General features: G+C 34.8%; 1 protein-coding gene across 5 annotated transcripts in view; it reads left to right on the forward strand.

Annotated features, from left to right (window-relative positions):
* The window catches only part of LOC145673470 (zinc-regulated GTPase metalloprotein activator 1-like), a 999,800-nt gene that overhangs the window by 41,103 nt on the left and 938,421 nt on the right, over positions 1-20,276 (forward strand). For all 5 annotated transcript variants that reach the window (XM_081743197.1, XM_081743195.1, XM_081743196.1 and 2 more), the window contains exon 3: positions 16,416-16,512. In XM_081743197.1, the coding sequence (XP_081599323.1) occupies positions 16,416-16,512 (97 nt within the window). The remainder of the gene's footprint in view (positions 1-16,415; positions 16,513-20,276) is intronic.

Below are 20,276 nucleotides of genomic sequence, written 5' to 3' on the forward strand. Positions count from 1 at the left end.
AGGGCACACACCTCTTCGGGGATCAGTCATACACAAATCCGTATTACATCTCCTCGTATTCTACTCACGTATCATCTAACAGAGCACTTGTAAGACAAAATAGTCGCAGTGCCTAAATGTCCAGTGAAAAATAAAACATGTTGCAGTATGTGGCTGTTTCCATTAGTTTTATAACTATTCATATATGTATACCCACACATTTTACGAAAAGTGTAAAAATTCATTCCGTATGGATCTAGTGATATTTCACAAAAATTCATACCATAAGTTGCGTTTAACTTTAAAATAATGGTACTGCATTTGATATACATTTTTAAATGATTGAATTAAGAGGTTGTCCTCATGTCAGTGAGCAGTGTCTTGTATTTGGAGAAACTTTTCTCTACATCAAGTGGTGTTATTAAAGGATATTTCAGTGAAGCCAAATCGTTTCCAAAAAACTAGTTCATCCTCGTCCAACTGCACTTCATTTCCGAAAAGAAGGTAAGTAATTTTATAAAAGATTAAATATCTACGGTTTCGTTCAATTTGACTTGGTAGTTTTATGTTATCTTCGTCAGAGACTGGTCTATTCTCTGAATATATAATTTTTAAAAATTTATTTTATTTTATTTATTTATTTATTTAATTATTTATTTTTCATTTCATAATCCAACACATAATGCTCTCAATTCATGTGTCACAAAGTGATTTCCCCATAGGAAATCTTGAACTATCGTATTGATGTTATCAATTCTGCTCCACCTAACTTCTTCAGTTGCTAGTATATCTATACTAACTTTTCTATTTCTTCACTTACTTAGGGTGACCAAATTCTGAGATGCCAAAATGCTGACACACTTCCACCTGACTAACTCACTACATAAACTTATTTACAATATATGTCCTTACTTGGCTGATGAGCTGAGAGCGTAATAAGAAATAAAATTACAGTGTGCCTACATTTAACCACTTAAATTTGCCTACATGTTCACAAAACACTAGCATAGCAAGCTTGTCAGAAGAAAATTGAAGTATAGATACGGAAGGAACAGAAAAAGAAACTGATGTGACGTGAGAGCGACTGGAGACATGCCAAGATAATGAAACTTTGCTTTCCTTATTCAGCTCTGTTACCAATATAATAGACTACGTTAGGAAAACAATATATTTGAGCTTAGCTAATGCTTATAAATCACAGCATTTCGAAAAATATATGCAGATGGAAATGTTTACTTTCAAAATGCGGACATGTCCGCATAAATGCTGACGTATGCTAACCCTACACTTATCTGAAACTTATCTGATTACTTATCTAAATACGTAATTTGTAGTTACTTTTTGTTTTCTAGATCCCTCCTACAATTGGACGATTATTTCACTTCCGGAATATTTTACTATATTGGATACATACTACGCATTTTCTGTCTTGCTTCTTGACGATTTTCTTTTACGTAGTAGGGTGTTTTATCCTGCGTGAACGTCTTATAGTTGAAAATATGTTGGAATTATTTATCCAATAGACCACAGTGTCTGGTCAAGCATGTTAGTCATCAGCCTAGTATGGGAGGAGAAGTTTGTCCTATTCTCAAATGGGCGGCTTGCACGGCTCATTGAGTCCGATGTGTACTATTACCTCAGCCGTAATCTGAGGTAGCTTCAGCTCGAATCGGAAAGCCCCTCTGAAATTCTAGTGAATTCAGGAAATGGATTGTGGTCATGCCGGACTCTGCCGGGTGTGGTCATACTATGAGATTCGGTGCCACCAGTGAGACTCTTCTCCGCGTATCAGGCGTATCTTGATTATTCACTCTATCATCTGATTCTACCAATTCGATTGCGCTTGCACGTACGAAAGAAAAGGCGTCCAAGAAAACATGGCAATGGTTGTCTCCTCAATGGGTGGCGATGAGGTCATAAGGGTATGAGATACCCACTATTTTAAGGCCGAGGGTCAATCCAGGGCAGAAGCAGCTGCTCGTCATAGTGTCAAACATATCTCAAAAAATATCTGCCTCCATAACATATAATGAAATCCGTAATGTTTTAAAGCGGAAAGAAGATTTTGCAAATTGCACCACTGGGAAATTCGGATATGGCCTTACCTGTCTTGACCTGACTACCTCCACACATCTTTAACTCATGTTAGAATGCGAATTTTCTGGACGTGTATCACACACCATTTACATACCTAAGTAACATATAATATAGTGTAAGAATAAATGTAGGGTAACCAAGGTATATACTCATAAATTAATTATCAGAAAATAGTGAAAATATAATCTGAATATTAAAAAGTGCTCTAGAAATACTTTCACTAGACGCCTCGCTATGTCAATACCTGGTGGAAAGTAGGTAGTGTTTAGTAAAGGAGAATAAAACTAATGAGACAGATTGATCAGTAGGAGTGCAGACAAACGAAAGAATAATACATGAAGGGTAAAATGTATAGTATAGGGGAAAAGGATTTAAAATTATAATTAATTTAAATGTAATTCCAAACTATATATTCATTTGAACATTTGATTAAAATTATGATTTGTTGATCATGTAAAAATCGAGTGAGAAAGAAAAAGAAGAACCTACTATATATACTTATTGAATGCATATGAATTTTCACTAACATGGAGCATTTAAAGAGAGCTGGAAAGAAATATTTCAAGGCAAATGTCACTTCAGAAAAAAGGTAAAAGCATTTATGCAAATAAGTAAATTGACTAAGAATATAGTTAAAGCAGATACTGTACGGAAATTACATACTCCATATATCGTATAATAACGCTGAATATTAATGAAGAAAGTAACAAAGACTAAATAAATGAGTGGATAGTAATAATTATGAAATATTAAAACAAAAATACATGTGTAAATATAATAATTAAAAAGTGAGAGATGGGACAAAGTGAAAAATATGTTCAAGAAATAATATAAATAATCCTACCTGTAGAAGTGTCGTAGACAAGAAGGGCCTTCATGGACTCTCCTGTGCCAATAGTGCGGACAGACATTCACGCCACTCCAGCGTCAACGACATTATCATGAGGGCACTAATTTCAGCAGGCGTTCCTTCTATATGTGAACCGTTGGGATGCAGTCGTGCAGACGGCAAGAGGCCAGATGGTATGACCCTAATACCGTGGAAGAAAGGAAAAGCACTTCTATGGGATTTTACTTGTTCCGACACCTTCGCCCCTTCAAATCTGCATTCTTCCTCAGCACAAGCTGGCAACGTGGCTGCTCGCCGGGAAACAGAAAAGCGCAGGAAGTATAGCAATTTACTCGACAAATATCATTTTGTCGCTATAGCTGTCGAATCGGGTGGTTCATGGGGTCCCGAAGGCCTTAACTTTATAAAACAAGTTGGTCACCGCATTTATTTATCGTCAGGAGACGCTAGAGCAACCTCTTTTCTACTGCAACGCATCAGTATGGCAGTACAAAGAGGGAACGTTGCATCAGTTTTGGGAACGCTACCCTCTGGTAAGGAACTGGAGGAGATCTTTTATCTGTAATCTCGCCGAAGGTTTGAGGATGCTGTTGCGAGGCTTATCACAATAACGTGTATTAATGGATAATTATATTTTGATATTCTGTAAAATGTAAATTGTGCACTGTTCAAGGAATGTAATCTTTTGTAGTTTTGCCAGCGGACTTAATGCAAAGTGGGTTCTGTGCGTAAAATTGTTCATGTCTGGTTCCTTATTTTTTGCTGTTTTGCTTACTGTTTTGCTGTTTTTCTATCGCTGTTAAAATTTGCATGTGTTCTACTAAAAGACGCACAGAGGAATATTCACTGAAATATATAAATTAATGTTTTAAATGAAAAAAATATATATATATATATATATATATTAAAATCAATCTCTTTCGTTTATGTTGAAGGTAAAGCTATGAAATCAAAGATGATTCTCAAATTAAGAAATTTATATTAAATTTATAGATTTGCCTTAAAAAAAATAATAATGATAATATTAAAATAATGATATTAAATTTACAAAAAGTTTGGCAAAAGATGTAAGTATAATGAAACAGGACATTAAAGATTGGTAAGACCAGGATCACTTCACGGGGACGACGGTCAAGTTATATGTCTTTATATCTCTTTCGAAGGAATATTGAAGAGTCTGGTCCAAGGATTTTGAGGATACTTCTGGGGAAGATACAGTCAAATGTACTGTTGTGATGGATTACTTCTAGAACAGGTAGATAAGGAATTTTAGCTCTGAAGGAGTATTAGTGATTGCTGACGTTAGTCGAAAGAAGGAGTTGGAGGTTTGCCAATATAGAAGCCTGGGCTATGTGTGCATCTAAGGATTAAATTAAGTTGGAAGAATTATAACTATCAAATGACAGAAAATGTGTGTGTTATCATTGTGGTGGGATGTTCGAAAGTTAAATTGGTTGTAAACATCGAGCAGGTTTTCATATTGATTTCTCGCATTTCTTCAGTTGAGCAGGTCTGCCCCTATGGGAGCAGCAACCTCGACAAATATCAGGGGGCCTCAGTGGCAAACCCGCTCCGCTTCACTAAACATTGAAGACCCCGTGAAATAATTCTTTATTTTTAGTTATTTTGTTCTTTTTTTTTTTTTAATTTTAAAATTCCGACAGGAACAAAGTTTATACTTCTAATAACATAGGAATTTAGCAAGTTTGGGATTTTAACTTGGCTATTTTCATAAAAACAGAGCGAATGACCATTGTGAAAAAGAAGTTCACAAAAGTTTGTGTAATCTTCACAAAACATTTTTATGGAAGCCCACAAAACCTATGGGCATCTCTAATTGGAGGTGTGGATAATTTTCGTAATAAAAAAAAAAAAAAAAAATGGAAGTGTGAGTAGTTTTGGTAAGCGGTTTTTGGGCTAGTCGGGTACACCTTTCCAGTTCAGGTCAAATGGTGATAATGGGGTACGCAAGGTTCATTAGTAAAGAGAAGCAATAGAATGAGAACATAGGAATCCCGAAAGGAAAATAAGAAAGGCAAATAGAGAAATTATAGATACCACATTAAAAAGTATACAGGATGAGTTCTTTGGGTAAACATTTCATAACTATAAACTTCCTTCATCAGATAGGAAGAGGGAGAAGTAGGAATGATGAAGAAATTAAATAGCAGAGTAGGAGTTGTGGCAGTGACTAAATTGCGCCGCCTATCTGGATTTTTTTTTCCGGCTGTAACAGACATCGGGATGCTGATTCCTGACACAGAGATAAGCAAAAAATGATCTTATGAACATATAACATATTTGGCATATTGGCAGAGTTAGGGAGGGCCGAAAGCGTTACAGCAGTAAGTTCGAAGCGGTTGATATCGGAAACCGATGAGCTTAGAGATGGCGGTCTAGAAAGTCTTGAGCTGGTACCGATATTCAATATGTAGTTGATCTGTTCACATACTGAGGTGGCGCTTGTGTTCACGACGCTGCAGTACCGGAATGTGGCTATTGTGGTGCGAGTGTTAAATAGGACAAGTGGCATTGGTGCGTTTATTCAAACCGCGAACAAACCGGCATGCTATTCATCTACGGCCGTGCAGATGGCAGTGGCCATGAAGCAGCACGACTCTATTAGGATCGTTACCCTAACAGACGCCAGCCATCATAGAGGATGTTTGCAGCAATTTATCGACGCGCGTGTGAAACAGAGACCGTACTATCTGCTTGTGTAGCTGCTGGTCGACCCTGTATAAATACCTGTTATGAACAAACTTGTTAGGAACTGTGAAGAAGGAGCCAGGTACGAGTACGAGGGAACTTATCCATGAAATGCATGTTAGTCACATGACTGTGTGACATGCGTTACATGAAGATATCCATACCACCTACAAAGGATACAAGAACTGACAGAAAAGGATTTCCAACTATGTGAAGTATTCTGCGAGTGTTTCATTCTACAAATCACCACCATCATGCTGTTTCAGGCATCAGTACTCTTCACTGACAAGGCCACATTTGGAAGGGAGACTATCGCCAACTCGCAGAACACACACGTAGACAGATGCATATCCGCGTGGCACGGTTGTGTCACTCATCATCAACACCAATTTGGACTCAATGTATAGTGTGGTATTGCTCATTTATTTATTTATTTAACAATCTAACTCCAACAGAGACGATCATCCCCAATTATAGGAGCTTTTGCTACAGTTGATTTACAGTTTTAACTTATACTTAAACAAAAAGAAAAATACACATAAAGAATTTTACAAAAAATATGAAAAAATAATATTCATAAATATATATAAATACATACACACATTTATATATTGTTTGATAAATAGTTTATATATAAATACTACACCTTCACACACACACATATGTTTCACACTATTTACATATTTAAATTTCATATAGATTCATAAATTTGCAGCTATGTATTGAAATTAATTTATATTTTAAATGCATTTTGCATAATAATATTGTTTGTTAACATTGAAACTGAAGTCCAAATCATGATTGCTTACCATGTCATTGTAGTTGCTTAATATTTTAAACAGTGGTGAATTTTTTTAAAGGTTTGTTATAGGTATTTTATTTACGAAAAAGTTCCGTGTTGTTAATTTACATTGACCTGCATTAAAGTGAATCTTTTTTAAGATGTCCCTACTTTCAATGTTTCAATTCATAAATTTATAAAGAAACATTTGTTCAAGTATTTTGCGCCTTTCATGTAACGGGATAAACTGAAATTTCTCTAATATTTCATTATAAGAAATTCCCATTCTATACGATGACAAATTATATTTCTTATGAAAAAGGAAACATAATTTTTTTTTCTGAATATTTTTTATTTGTCTCTGATAAGAAGTGAAATTCGGTGACCATATTATTGACTCATACTCCAGTTTAGTTCTAACAAGATTATAATACAATAGTTTAATAGCCTCCAAATTTGTAAAGTTTCTTGTGTTTCTAAGAACGAAACCTAGTTTTTTATAAACTTCTGCCATAATAATTTTAATATGATCATTAAACGACATCTTACTATCAAAACAGTACCAAGGTCTTTAACTTGATGTTTCTTTTCAAGTTCAACATTATTCAAATAATACTTGTAGTTTGTACGTTTTTATAAGTTCCAAACCTTACATAATGACATTTGTTTACATTTAATTCTAAATAATTATCTTTACTCCATTCAAATATGGCATTTATATCTTCTTGTAAATTTTTCATATCACTTTCTTTTAAAGCTATTTTATATAATTTTATATCATCAGCATACATTGTACATGTATGATATTTTATTTTTGCTGGGAGATCATTTACATATATAATAAATAATAGTGGTCCTAAATTTGACCCTTGCGGTACACCTGAATTTATATTATAATAGAATGATGAAGCTTGCCTATATGCAACATATTGTTTCCTTTCTGAGAGATACGAGGCAATTAACCGTAGGAAAGACCGATTAAGTCCAAAGCTAGATAATTTGCTTAATAAAACATCATGATTTATTTTATCAAATGCTTTGGTGAAATCAAAATATATGCTACCTATACATTTCTGGAGATCTAAAGCCTCATATATATCTTGAGTAAAATTTATAAGGTTGGTAATTGTCGACCTACCTGGTGTAAAACCATGCTGATTTACACTTATATAACTTCGCACATGATTAAATATTCTTGCATATATTATATGTTCCAATATTTTAGCTGTGGCACAAATAATGGAAATAGGTCTATAATTTTCAGTCACCGTATCATTTCCTTTTTTAAATATGGGTGTAATTCTTGATGTTTTCCATATATTCGGAAATGACTCTTTCTTAGTAATCAAATTGTATATGTAACACAAGGGATATCTAAAAATATCTGCACATGCTTCAAGTATATAAGGAGAAGTACCATCAATATCGCAGGATTTCCTTGGTTTCAGTTTCTTTATTGCTACTTGGTATTCATCTACAGTAATTAATTCTAAAGTGAGTACCTTATTTGCTTGCATATTATTATTATTGTCATCACAGTTATAGCTAGATTTATCATTTGAAAACACAGACTTAAAATAATTGGCAAATTCATTAGCTATTATCTTATTATCTGCTAATTCCTTTACTGATCGGCCATACATGCTACCCCGAAAACTGGATGGAGCACAATATTTGATCTTCCTGTATGATACACTGCTCGAATTACAGGAAAATATTCCGCTAGCGATTAGTGGCAATATGTAGTACACTTCTGGTCATATAAACCTCCTGCGGAAAAAAAAAACTAAGTTCAAAAAAAAAAAAAAAAATATCGTAGATTCTTACGTTTTTCCGACTGCCGGCAAGGAAATATGTAATTGCCATATACGAAAAGGTCGTACTGCCCTGATCCATTCTCTGATTCAAATGCGAGAACACATTTATTTTGTAAAAAATATTGCAAATGGAATAGTTTCTAAAGTAATGTAACAGATTTATTATTCGAAATGTTTGAATTATAGACACCAAAGAATATTATTGCAAATTAAAGAAAATAATCATCAAAGAATTAAGCAAGGAGGAGAAAGTAATCGCTAATATGAATTGTATTCGCCGTATAATCAAGTGGTTAGCGTACCGAGTTACCCTTCGGCAGATGCCGGTTGGAATCTTATTCCCTTCACTACTTTTTTTTTTTCCCACCATTTGACTGAGACATTGTTTGAAAACAGTTGAAAACTTCATACACGTGCGAGATATTGTCAACTATTAACATCAAGCAAAAACCTAGAGAGAGACAACATATGAAGAAATAAATAACAAAATATGAAAATCCAAAGTCCAAAATATGAAAATATATGAAACTATATAGAAATATAAGGATATACTTTCTAGAAGATAAACAAGTAGATTTACACAATTATTTCAATAAAAGCTGAAATTAATAAATTTAAACGAAATTTTAGTTTAAGCTAAAGAAAACGGATGATTGATGAAAATGAATGATTGTTAGTAATTCGTGCATTAAAAATGTGGGAGGAAATGTGAAAATCCCGAGAAAACCCACGGACACGATGTTGCTCACCACAAACTCACGTGGCCGGAGATCAAATCAGAAACCCCTCGCACCAGATGGGGGAGTGTTCTTTCACTGAGTCATTGTGCCCTCTTTACGATTAACGATTATCGTTGTATATACAGTGTGAATCTGGAAATCCGTCCAATGCCTACAAATCAGAAACGACTGAAGATAAAAGGATGAAACAAAAACAAAGATGTGAAAATGCCAGGGAGTTAATCGAAAGGAGCGTTTTGTTTGCCTCTCAGGACACTTTAACAGGGAATCCTCGGGGTTACTCAAAACTTTCATTATATTAATATTCACCATGTAATAGTCACTTATTGACCTACACAATGACTCCCATTGAGCGAAATAGGGAAATATTAGTGTGCAAATGGAATTGATGTTATTTGTTACCTTATTATGGAGAAAATGCTAACCGTTGGATTTGCTTTTCAGAATATAGTTACCACTTGGTTCGAACCGGATTTTTATCGTATCACTTTCCATAAGGAGAGAGGAGGAGAATTTATATTTTTACCAAAATAGAGTTCCTCACGACCCCATCATATTACAGGGTTGAAACTCGGTATATGAACTCCTAATTGAGTGAGTATGCCTAACCTTCGCGAAACTTGCTCTTCTGACGGGGAAATGCGAAAAAGAGAGTAATTTCTATAACATGTTTCTCAATATATACAAATGACATCAACGTAGACAACATCTCAATATTACGGGGAGATATTGAACTGTTCAAAATCAAGTTTAGAACATAGTTAGCGCTTTGTGTGAATTTATAGTTTCATTTTCTATTCAAGTAAGCTTCTTAAGGGAAGGAAAGGGAGTCAAATATATTTTCAAATATCTTCGATAAACCTATTTCTTCTTCTTCTATGAACAGGCATTTCAGTTAGTCTATCTGTGTTGTTCTCTGTATAAGAGTATATATTGTAGGCAAAGAGAGTTGTATTGTTTTTAAGGCAATTTATGTGCTGTCAATTATTATGTTACATATACGTGATGTGTGTTCGAATTTTCTTATATTGCTTGTCAATTAAACGCTATATGTATTTGGAAGTCCATACTTGTGTTCGGTGCAAAATTTTTGGTTATGCGGATGTAGAATGAAGGGAATTGAAATGTAAATCTTGATGCACAACGTCGTAATTTAAAATAAAAAATTAAATGTTTTTGTTGCATTAGGAAAATATTCTTTGACAAAACATTTTTTCAGGTGACTGACAATGTGGCAGTGAGAAGGATATGTTTATAGCTTTTTTGTTCTTGTAGTAGACAAGTGTTTTTTTTTTTTCTCACAATTTTGTGTTTATTGTTTTCATTATTTTCTACATCCTACTTTCCATCTATATCCTTTACATTTTGTATAGTTCGCCAGATTGCTTTCCTTGCTGTTATGAATTTTAAAGTCGTTTTTAATGGCAGCATTACTAGGTGGCTAATTTTCTTATTTGTTGGAATGTTCTCACTACAAATATTTCACATTCAAAATTTCAAATAAGTTAATGATTTTACAATAAATATTACTTGTTGTTGAGCTCACAAAAGTAAAACTCTCCCGCAAAGAATCGAACCTACAGTTCTGAAAGCAAGAACGCTAACTACTTATCCACTGCCAGTAAATCAATATAATATTTTTCAGAAGTACGCGGGATTCACAAGTCTCAATTGAAATCAAGTTAGAGAAAAAATGGATGTAATTAGGCAGCTCTGAAAAGAGCTTTTTAGGTTTGGATAGGAAATTATTCAAGACTTTATTCAAGATTAATATCTTGTATAGTTCTCATCAGCTTATATGATGGCTCTTAATCACCTTATTAAAGAGTCAACTGAACTGGCAACATATTGATATCCCTGTACAACTTTTTCCCACGTATCGATACTAGCTCGCATAAATCGTCAGTTCTCCTTGATGGATTATCAGGTCAATTAATTTGTAGTGTTCTCGTAACTTTTGCCCTTAGATTTTGCATCGGATTCAGGTCAGATGCTCTAGGAACCCAGTCAACTAATTCAACATTATGTTCCTATTGAAACCAGACTTGAACCAAATAGGAATTGTGAACTGAGGTATGATCTTGTCTTGTTGAACTTGTACAATGCCGTCTTGAAATGCATTTCTTACAACTGGGAGCAACCCATAATGCAAAATATCCAGATACTTCTGGCTATTCAATCTACCCTCTATGCGGTGTTACTCACCATCTGCATCTTTACCACCCCAAGTAGTGAACAGCGACATGCCCCATTCGATGTGTGCGAAGCATGTACTGCGGGTTATATCATTTCACTATAGGTCTATAAACGAGTCTTGGACTATCACTCAATGACGCAAGTATCTTTTCGTCTGTAAATATCACGCTATCCCAGTTACTATTAATATTTGACTCAGCAAATATTAGTCGGTCGCCTTTATGTATGTCTGTAAACTGCTCCTTAAGTACAGCTTGATAGGCCTGAAGACCGGCATCTGAGGAACGTTGAGCAGTACAAAAAGAACAAGGTAAACGAGATGCCAACGCAAACTATCGGGAAGTGATGAAAGGGTTTTGACGGCTGACATTAATCAAGGCCTGATCTTGGTCCCTGGTTGAGACTTTTAAGAGCCGGTACTGGCTTTTCGAGCTACGTTACCTGTTTCTCTATACTTACTCTACGAAGTGTGTGATGTAGCACGGGGAATAACAAGTTATTCATTAGCTTTAGTAACACTTTTAGTAACACTCATATTTAGCGTATTCAACCAGAGCAGTGAATTGTTTGCGAATCGTTTAACAACAATATTCAATGAGTTATGGGTGTCTGATTAGTAAACTTGTAAAGAACAGATATTTGCAATTATTATGTTATAACCTATTTTCTGAAATCATAACTGTTATAATTGTTATTTATCAGTTATACAGTATTGATTGGTATCTTCTCAGTAGGTTCCTTCTGCGCTGGAAGGGGAAGTCAAACTCCAACCCGATCGATCAATATGTTCACGATGGAAACCGTTCTTGTGATGATGATGATGATGATGATGATGATGATGATGATGATGATGATGATGATGATGATGATGATTATTATTATTATTATTATTATTATTATTATTATTATTATTATTATTATTATTATTATTATTATTATTATTATTATTATTATTTAAGAAGCTTTACGAACATAAAAAGAAAGTGTATTTCGTTAGAAATACGGTCAAGCTCTAAATATTACAGATATACGAAGCGGAGGCAGAAGAAGATAAAATAGAAATTAAAATGCCTGGCCTCGGGACCTCTTGTTATTGAGACGAGGTTTTAGCAGCTTACTTACATCAAATTCTACAAATGGTAATTCAAAATAACGACCTGTCTACTGTTGTGACTCGATGTATGTATTCGACTTCGCTTATTTTGTTGGATTGTTGGAGTTTAGTATGTATTTTCAGCACCGAAGCTGCTACGGTTTTAGGTAGAACCCGAATCACCGTAATGGGTTCAAATTTCAAAGCCAGGAATGTCATGCCAGGAATTAAACGCAGAACCTCATGCTACAACGACGCGCACCCAAGCTACTATACCAGTGGGAAGGCGTGACTGAGATTATATTATTATTTAATAACGTCTCACAATTACGTGCGGAGAACAAGTGAGCTTAAACTATAGTAAATCTCATAAGCTTAAAAGTGTATTCTTATCCATTAATATTTTTCTAGTACAACATGATTTTATTAGATTACAGTTCCCACTCAAGTTTAATGATACATTTTCAGCAAAAGAATATTAAAACAGAAGTAACTTCATTGTACTAATAGAATTGTAAAATTTAAAATTAGAATGTGAAGTCGTTCTTTTAAAAAGACTTCTTTCCATAGTTATGCAAACACTGTGGTTTAGCACGTTTTTTCGTTTATTAGCAACAAAATCGACTACTTTTCATGCCTTTGTGATTTTGGTTGTCTCAACATTTAAACCGAAAGAGATTGCTAACGAATTTGCTAGTCTCTGAAGTAGACGATTCTTTTGACATGAAGCATGTGATTTTGGTGTAAATACGTCATTATGTAATGTTTTGTTTTCTGACGTCTGTAGATATTTATGAGTATATCTTTTTTTTTCTTTCTTATTTCATAATATCACTCCAGAAAAAATATATTATAGTCCTTAGAGCTGATTCGAACTTTCAAATTACAGTTTATCACTTGGTACATTTCCACGCATTTCGTACTGGACTTTTTTTTCGGTGAATAATATCGTTCTGGTGATAGTTCAAGTAGATAGACTACGAGTAAAGCTTAGAGTTCGTCAAAATCGGGTTCTATTTTTCCTTACTTAGTTTGTGTGTATATGCAAATCCATGCTTAATTGCAACTATTCAGATTCTTCAGACAATGTATATAATTGCATTAGGAGAAAAAAAGAATGCTTAAGAATTCATGAAAGATTGTTAAAATGTTGTCCCAATGATTGGTGAGCACAGGGTTGGAAATTATTAACAACAAAAAATCATACAGGAAAATGCATTGGATTAAGAAGATTACGAAATATGAAAATAGTTTTGAAACAGTTAAGTTTCAGGAAGTCGCATGGGACTTACATTAAACTTTTTGTATGAGCCGCAAATAAAAACGAAATTACAAAAGATACAAATAAATTTACAGGACTGTTTTCAGAAAACGTGTCTTCAGGGTCCCGTCCGTTTTTCCATTGGAAAAAAATCACCAAGATCGACTTACGGCCTTTTAAAAAGCAGCAATATATGGTAGACATGTACATCACATGGGATATATGCAACCCTTACAAAAATTTTGCTATAGGTCCCGCGGTTGTTCTCTTGTTAAATAGGAATAATAATAATAAAAAAAATAAAAACTTCCCAGGGACATACGCAGGTGTAAACTCCCCGAAATCCTGACTTTTATGGTATGCAAATTTTGCCTATTTATAAGGGCGATTTTACAAAGTTTAATACAATTTATCCACATATAGAATTTGGTCCTCCCCAGAGAAGCTTTCTATTCTATAGAAATAAATCCTAGCATACGTCGCTGGACAGAACGAATCACAAGTTCCCAGGCAAGAGCAGAATCTTTTCATATATTCTTGCTTTTATCCTGCTAATTTCGATACATTTTTCATAAATTGGTCCTTAGTTTGACTTCAGTATGCTTTCGGGAAAGTCCAATTGACACTGAAACAAGAAACAAATTGCGTGAAACAGATGGTTAATCATTGTAGTCTATTTGTAGTTATGATGTTACCTCTACTTCTATGTCGGTATTTTTAAATAATTCTAGATTAAAAATATAAATCGTATATCGAATTGGGACTTAATATTACTATATTTTCCTGTATGGTAGATATTTTTGACCTATACGTACAGGAGACAAAATTACATTCCGCGCTCAGTAATATTCTCGTTCAATTTCCACTTCTGTCTGCTACAGAAATACATGAAAAATGTGCCAGACATAAAGGAAATCCGTAAGGATTTAGGTTTATCTTCTGGACTTAGTTTTTTTACGGGCCGTCTAGGTTTCTATGACCAGGGCTGTACATGCATCATGTGTCTTCCGTGCGCTTGAGTGTGAATGTCTGCCGGTGGTTGAACAACAACTTTCCAAGACGTTGGATCGGGTGTAGCTTCCAGTGCATTGGCCTGCCCGGTCCCGGACCTGAATCCACTAGATTTTTATCTCTGATGACACATGAAAACTGTAGTGTTTACTAGCTGTGGCAACAATGCGAACGACTTCGAACAGTGTACCCATAACGCCTGTGCAACTATTCGGCATGACCCAGGTATTTTTGAACGGGTTCACCAATCCATGATCTGGTGTTGTCATGCACGTTTTGCTTTCTATGGCGGACGTTTTGAACATATTCTGTGATATGCTTGTCGAACATACATTTTTGTCTCTCTGCACGTCGATATCTACCGCTTCGAACTTACTGTTCCTACGCTTTTGGCCCTCGCTAACTCTGCCAATATGTTACATGTTTATAGGATCTTTGTTGCTTATCTCGGTGCTAGAAATCGTCTCTCTACGTTTGTTACACTAATTTACGCATTATATATATATATATATATATATATATATATATATATATATATATATATATATATATATATATATATATATATATATATCCGGGGTGTAAAGAAAGGTTGTTTACAACGCTTGGAAGGTGATTCTACAGATGAAAACAAGTAAAAATGTCTATGAAACACAATGTCCATCTCGGCCTCCTAACCGAGTTACAAACATCCAAAAGGGTGGGAAAATGAACTTTGAAGGCTAATTCTGGCAAAACGACAAGAGATAGAAGGGCGGTGTTAGGCAGCCCACATAGACTCTCAACATGGACTATCCAAAGATACTAAGGCGAGCGCAAGGGATTCCCCAAAGGATACGAAGCATACCGCGAACATTATGAGGGCAAAGTGAAGGGAAAGGATGTATGTGAAGTGCTCGCCTTGTACACATCTAATCTTAGTATCTTTGGATAGTCCATGTTGAGAGTGTATGTAGGCCGCTTAACACCGCTCTTCTATCTCTTGTTGTTTTGCCAGAATTAGCCTTCAAAGTTCATTTTCCCACCTTTTTGGACGTTTGTAACTCAGTTAAGAGGCCGAGATGGACATTATGTTTCATAGACATTTTTACTTGTTTTCGTCTGTAGAATCACCTCCCAAGCATTGTAAACAACCTTTCTTTACACCATATATATATATATATATATATACTTATTTTTTTTTGTTTCTGTCCTACTTCTTTTTATCTAATGAAGAGAGGTCATGGTGCATCGTTTTCAGTGTGTGTGTGATTGTTTTCTCTATTTTTTGTGTTTGAGGTGATAAAACTAAGGATGCGTCTACAGTACCTGGCTCTTGTTAGTAGTATGTTAGGTGATCGTATGTATTTTTTTTTTAAGTAAATATCCTTCTCTTGTTAATATCTTCAGTTGACTTCATACTTTTTATGTGAAGCTTTTAATAAAGTGAGAAAGAAATATTTCTGCTATGCGTGAGCATTTTCTCGTAAATTTGTTATTTCCTTTTTATTTGACGATGTTAGTCTATTCATCTTTAAGTAGTGTCTTCTTTAACAACTATAGATCATGCTTTCTTTTACAAAAGAAAAAATATCTTAAGGACATATGCCTCAGGTAACAAATAATATAAACATGGAATGGAAATAACAACCTTTGATATTTAATTCGTTTTGTTTAAAAACTCTAACTGCCTTCTGAGATATGTAATTTTGATAGGCACAGGCAACTAGCAAACTTATCTAGTTATCAGCTAGGTGTCTAGTCCCATTATCTCTAAATTACATTAAAATTTCAATTTTAAAAAGGAAATATGTAGCTTTTATGAATGCTTATTAAAGCGAAATACAATTTAAAGTGAAATTACAACTTCATTTAATATCATTGTTTTGTGTAATCTTGCAGGCAGTGCATTGGAAAAGAGCATCTCCATAGGGCAAGAAGGAGATCTTTACGAAGAATGGCTCGAATTAAGAAATGGGTGTTTATGTTGCTCTGTCAAGTAAGTAAACTTCATAAAACATGTTCTACATTTACAAATGATTTAATAATGATATAGGAGTATGTTTTACGGAGTTCAGTATCTAAGTTATAGTTTTCTAGTAGTGTTTACAAAACTAAATAGATAAACGAAATCTCGGCTTGTATTGTACAGAAGCTGTAATGCGTATTCTTCACGCGGCAAAGTAGGTTTATAGGAAATATTTAAAAGTTAAATTTTCAAACTCCACCCCCTGCCCTTGAATACAAATGATAAAAACCCAGCTTAGCCAGGTATCATTTTCAGAATCCATTTCAAACGGTGGAGTCGTTATTCTTTTTCAAATTTAAACCCCATAACCCCGTAGGTAAGATAGATGAGAGGTTAGAAGAAGATCAATTTGGATTCCGGAAAGGGAAAGGCACCAGAGATGCTATTGGATTGATGAGAATTATATCAGAAAGAATTCTTGATATGAAGGAAGAGTTGTGTTTGTGCTTCATCGACTGGCGAAAAGCTTTCTGAAAATACTTAAAGAGATCGAAGTCAACTGGAGAGATCGATGACTCATTCAAAACCTGTACATAGGACAACGAGTGAAGTTGCGCTTGAATGAAGGAGAAACCAATAGTGTGGAGATTGGAAGAGGAGTCAGACAAGGATGTAGTTTGTCGCCCCAATTATTCAACATTTACAGTGAATGTTTAATGAAGGAAGCATTAATGGGAATCGGAGATTTCAAGATTGGAGGGCAGATCATTAACATAAGGTATGCAGATGATAGGGTTATAATAGGTAAAACCGAAGGAGGACTACATGAGATGATTGACAAAATAGTTGACACTGGAAAATTGTATGGAATGGAAATTAACATCGAAAAGTCGAAAGTCATGCGAATATCCCATGGAAACATGTCCTTACGAATGAGAGTAGAACAAAGAGAACTTGAAGAGGTCGATAATTTCAAGTATCTGGGAAATATTTTGACGAGAGTCGCTTACTGCACCAAAGAGATCAGATCAAGAATTGCAATAGCTAAAGAAGCATTCAACAAGAAACGACCACTCTTAACTAGTAGGCTCAATATTGGACTTGGACATTACGGAAGTTACAGAAGAAAAATTTAGAGAGCTTCGAAATGTGATGTTGGAGGAAGATGGAGAGAAGATAAAGTGGACAGAGAGAGCAACAAACAAAGATGTTTTAAAACGGATAGAAGAGAAGAGGACACTTCTAGGCACCATCCTTCGTAGAAAGGCCAATTGGATTGGATACATCTTGCGAAGAAATTGTCTTCTTCACACCGCCATAGAAAGAAAGATGGAAGGGAAGCGAGGAATAGAAGAAGAAGAACACAGCTGATCGATAATTTGAAAGATAGGAGAAAATATTGGGAGTTAAAAGAGGAAGCTGAAGATCGAGAAAAGTGGAAGAAACATGTCTAGGCCCAAATCTAAAAACTGAAAAAAAATAAATAAATAAATAAATAAATAAATAAAACAAAAAAAAAAAATCCTCATTAGTCCCAGAATCTGCCGAAAGGCAAAATACTTAATAATAATAATAACCTCGTAGAATACGTATTTCAGTCAAAGTGTAATGGCAAAATCCCGGTCAACCCAATTGCTCTGTTCAAAAGTTCATTTTAAGGGTTCATACAGTTTCTCAGTGTGTTCATTTTATAAATACAAAATAGAAAAATAAAATATTATAGAAATTGCTCTCTTCCCACCCTTTAGAATCATAAATTTTAGAAAAGTTAAAACACATGTTAACTTAGTTCAATTAAGTATTATATCTCGATTTTCCGCTACTTAATTTAAGGGGCTTGTGAGATGCGTTATTTTGTCATACATTTTAGCCTCCTGTTCCCTTTAGAAAAATCACATGAGAGAAATTGGCTCGAGCCAAGTGCTAAGAATGTTCAACAATTTATTTCAAATGGTTTAGCGGTTTTCCCGCGATGGTGACACATATATCATTGATTTGAATGTCGTATAGAAATTGCGTCTTTACTCTCTCCCTTAGAAGAGGAATTTTCGAAAACGTTCACGTGTCAGTTTATTTCTGAAGAGTTTATATACCAATTTTCATCTGCTAACTTGAGGAGCCCTTGATAGGATGCAGATTTTCGTGAAACTGACATGATGGAAGGCCGGCCAGAACGAAGTGTTATGGTCAAAAATTAATTACAAAGGGACGGTATGGATTTATATAGTGGCAATAAGTTTCAAACCCCCCTTAGTATAGGTACGAAAGTGACATGATAGAAATTATGTTCGAACCATGTGCTAATTGTAAGATAAGATTAAATTATGGTTGCTACTACTAATTAATAACACTAGTCTTCAAATGGACTTCACCAACTTAAGCCGCTTTAAAGAACAGTTCTTTGTTCGGTAGGCTACAACTGCTAGCTAAAAATAGACTCACTAAAGGGCAAATTAGTGCAAACCTTCAACATTACTACATGTACTGTACACTCAGTATCACAGTAATTTTGTGGGCCGCTGTGGCTCACTGGTAGAAAGTTCGCCTCTGGTGCATGGGGTCCCTGGTTCGATCCCAGCTCGCGCCAAGTCGACTTTGTGGTGGTAAAACACAGTGTGTGTGCGGTTTACCTCGGGGTTCTCTAGTTTCCTCACTTCCGTCATTGCACCATTTTATTTATTCTGATCATCACCATCTCCTTTAGCCAACACGACGTAGCTGTGGGACGTACAATTGAAATATTTCATTTCATGTTTTCACAGCAGCTCCTTGCTGTTTGTCCAAATATCATTTAACACTCCCTAAATGTCATGGAGTCCTTATTCTCTTCCTCACGTACACATATATTTTGCCACTACCAGACACATACACAAACTTCGACATCTTGAACTAACAACTCTATATAACGTGTTTCATCTGTTTCAAATAATGTTGAACGATTATTATTAATTAATATATCTCCACATTACAAAATATTCCAAAATTCATCTTAATCGGTTCAGACGTTTTCCCGTGATGATGGGACTGAAAACGTCGGTGCTACTTTTATAAGTGTATTGAGAGACAAATATAGAAATTGCTTCCTTTCCCTCCTCAGAAGCAGAATTTTCTGAAACACTGGGACATGAGGCCACTTACTTTTAATGAGTTTATATACTAAGTCAGTGTTCAAAGTGGGAAAAAAAGCAGAGGGAGCATGTTTTATTACGATTTTGACTCGACATACCGGTGTTGAAATACAGTGTGGGTATGTTGCCAAAAAAGTTGCATTTCTATTTACATAGAGACTGAAAACCATTGGAGAGCTTCTCTTTAGTTACGGGGGAAAGGCTTGGAGAGACTTTGATTCTCCACCAACAACTTTTTAGAAATTTTTTTAAAAAATTATCCCCTTATGTTGTATTATAGAGAATTTACGCGAAAATGCCCAAAAACCGAGTTTTTATATTAACGCCTTTCTGCGGGATAATTCCCGGATCCCCGCCCAACTGAGGTGTACTCCAAACCCCTGAAAGATCCGTCTCCCACATCAGACAACCCCAAAATCCGCCCATGCTCAAAACATGACACTTATATGCATTAAGACAAGAAGACATATGTACGTATAAAAAAGAAACAATTCAATATGACACATCAAAATATAAACTAGATGAACTTCTTTGAAGACACCTCATTTAAAAACAAAAGGTAGGAAAAGATAAAAATGTCAGTGTTGTTAACATAGAAATTATTTCTACATAAGAAATAAAATATTTTCATATGCACAGCTATTCGTCAATTATTATGTATAAAAA

Source organism: Thermobia domestica, chromosome 16 (assembly GCF_964235325.1).
Source record: "Thermobia domestica chromosome 16, izTheDome1.hap1.1, whole genome shotgun sequence".
In the NCBI taxonomy this organism is placed as follows: domain Eukaryota; kingdom Metazoa; phylum Arthropoda; class Insecta; order Zygentoma; family Lepismatidae; genus Thermobia; species Thermobia domestica.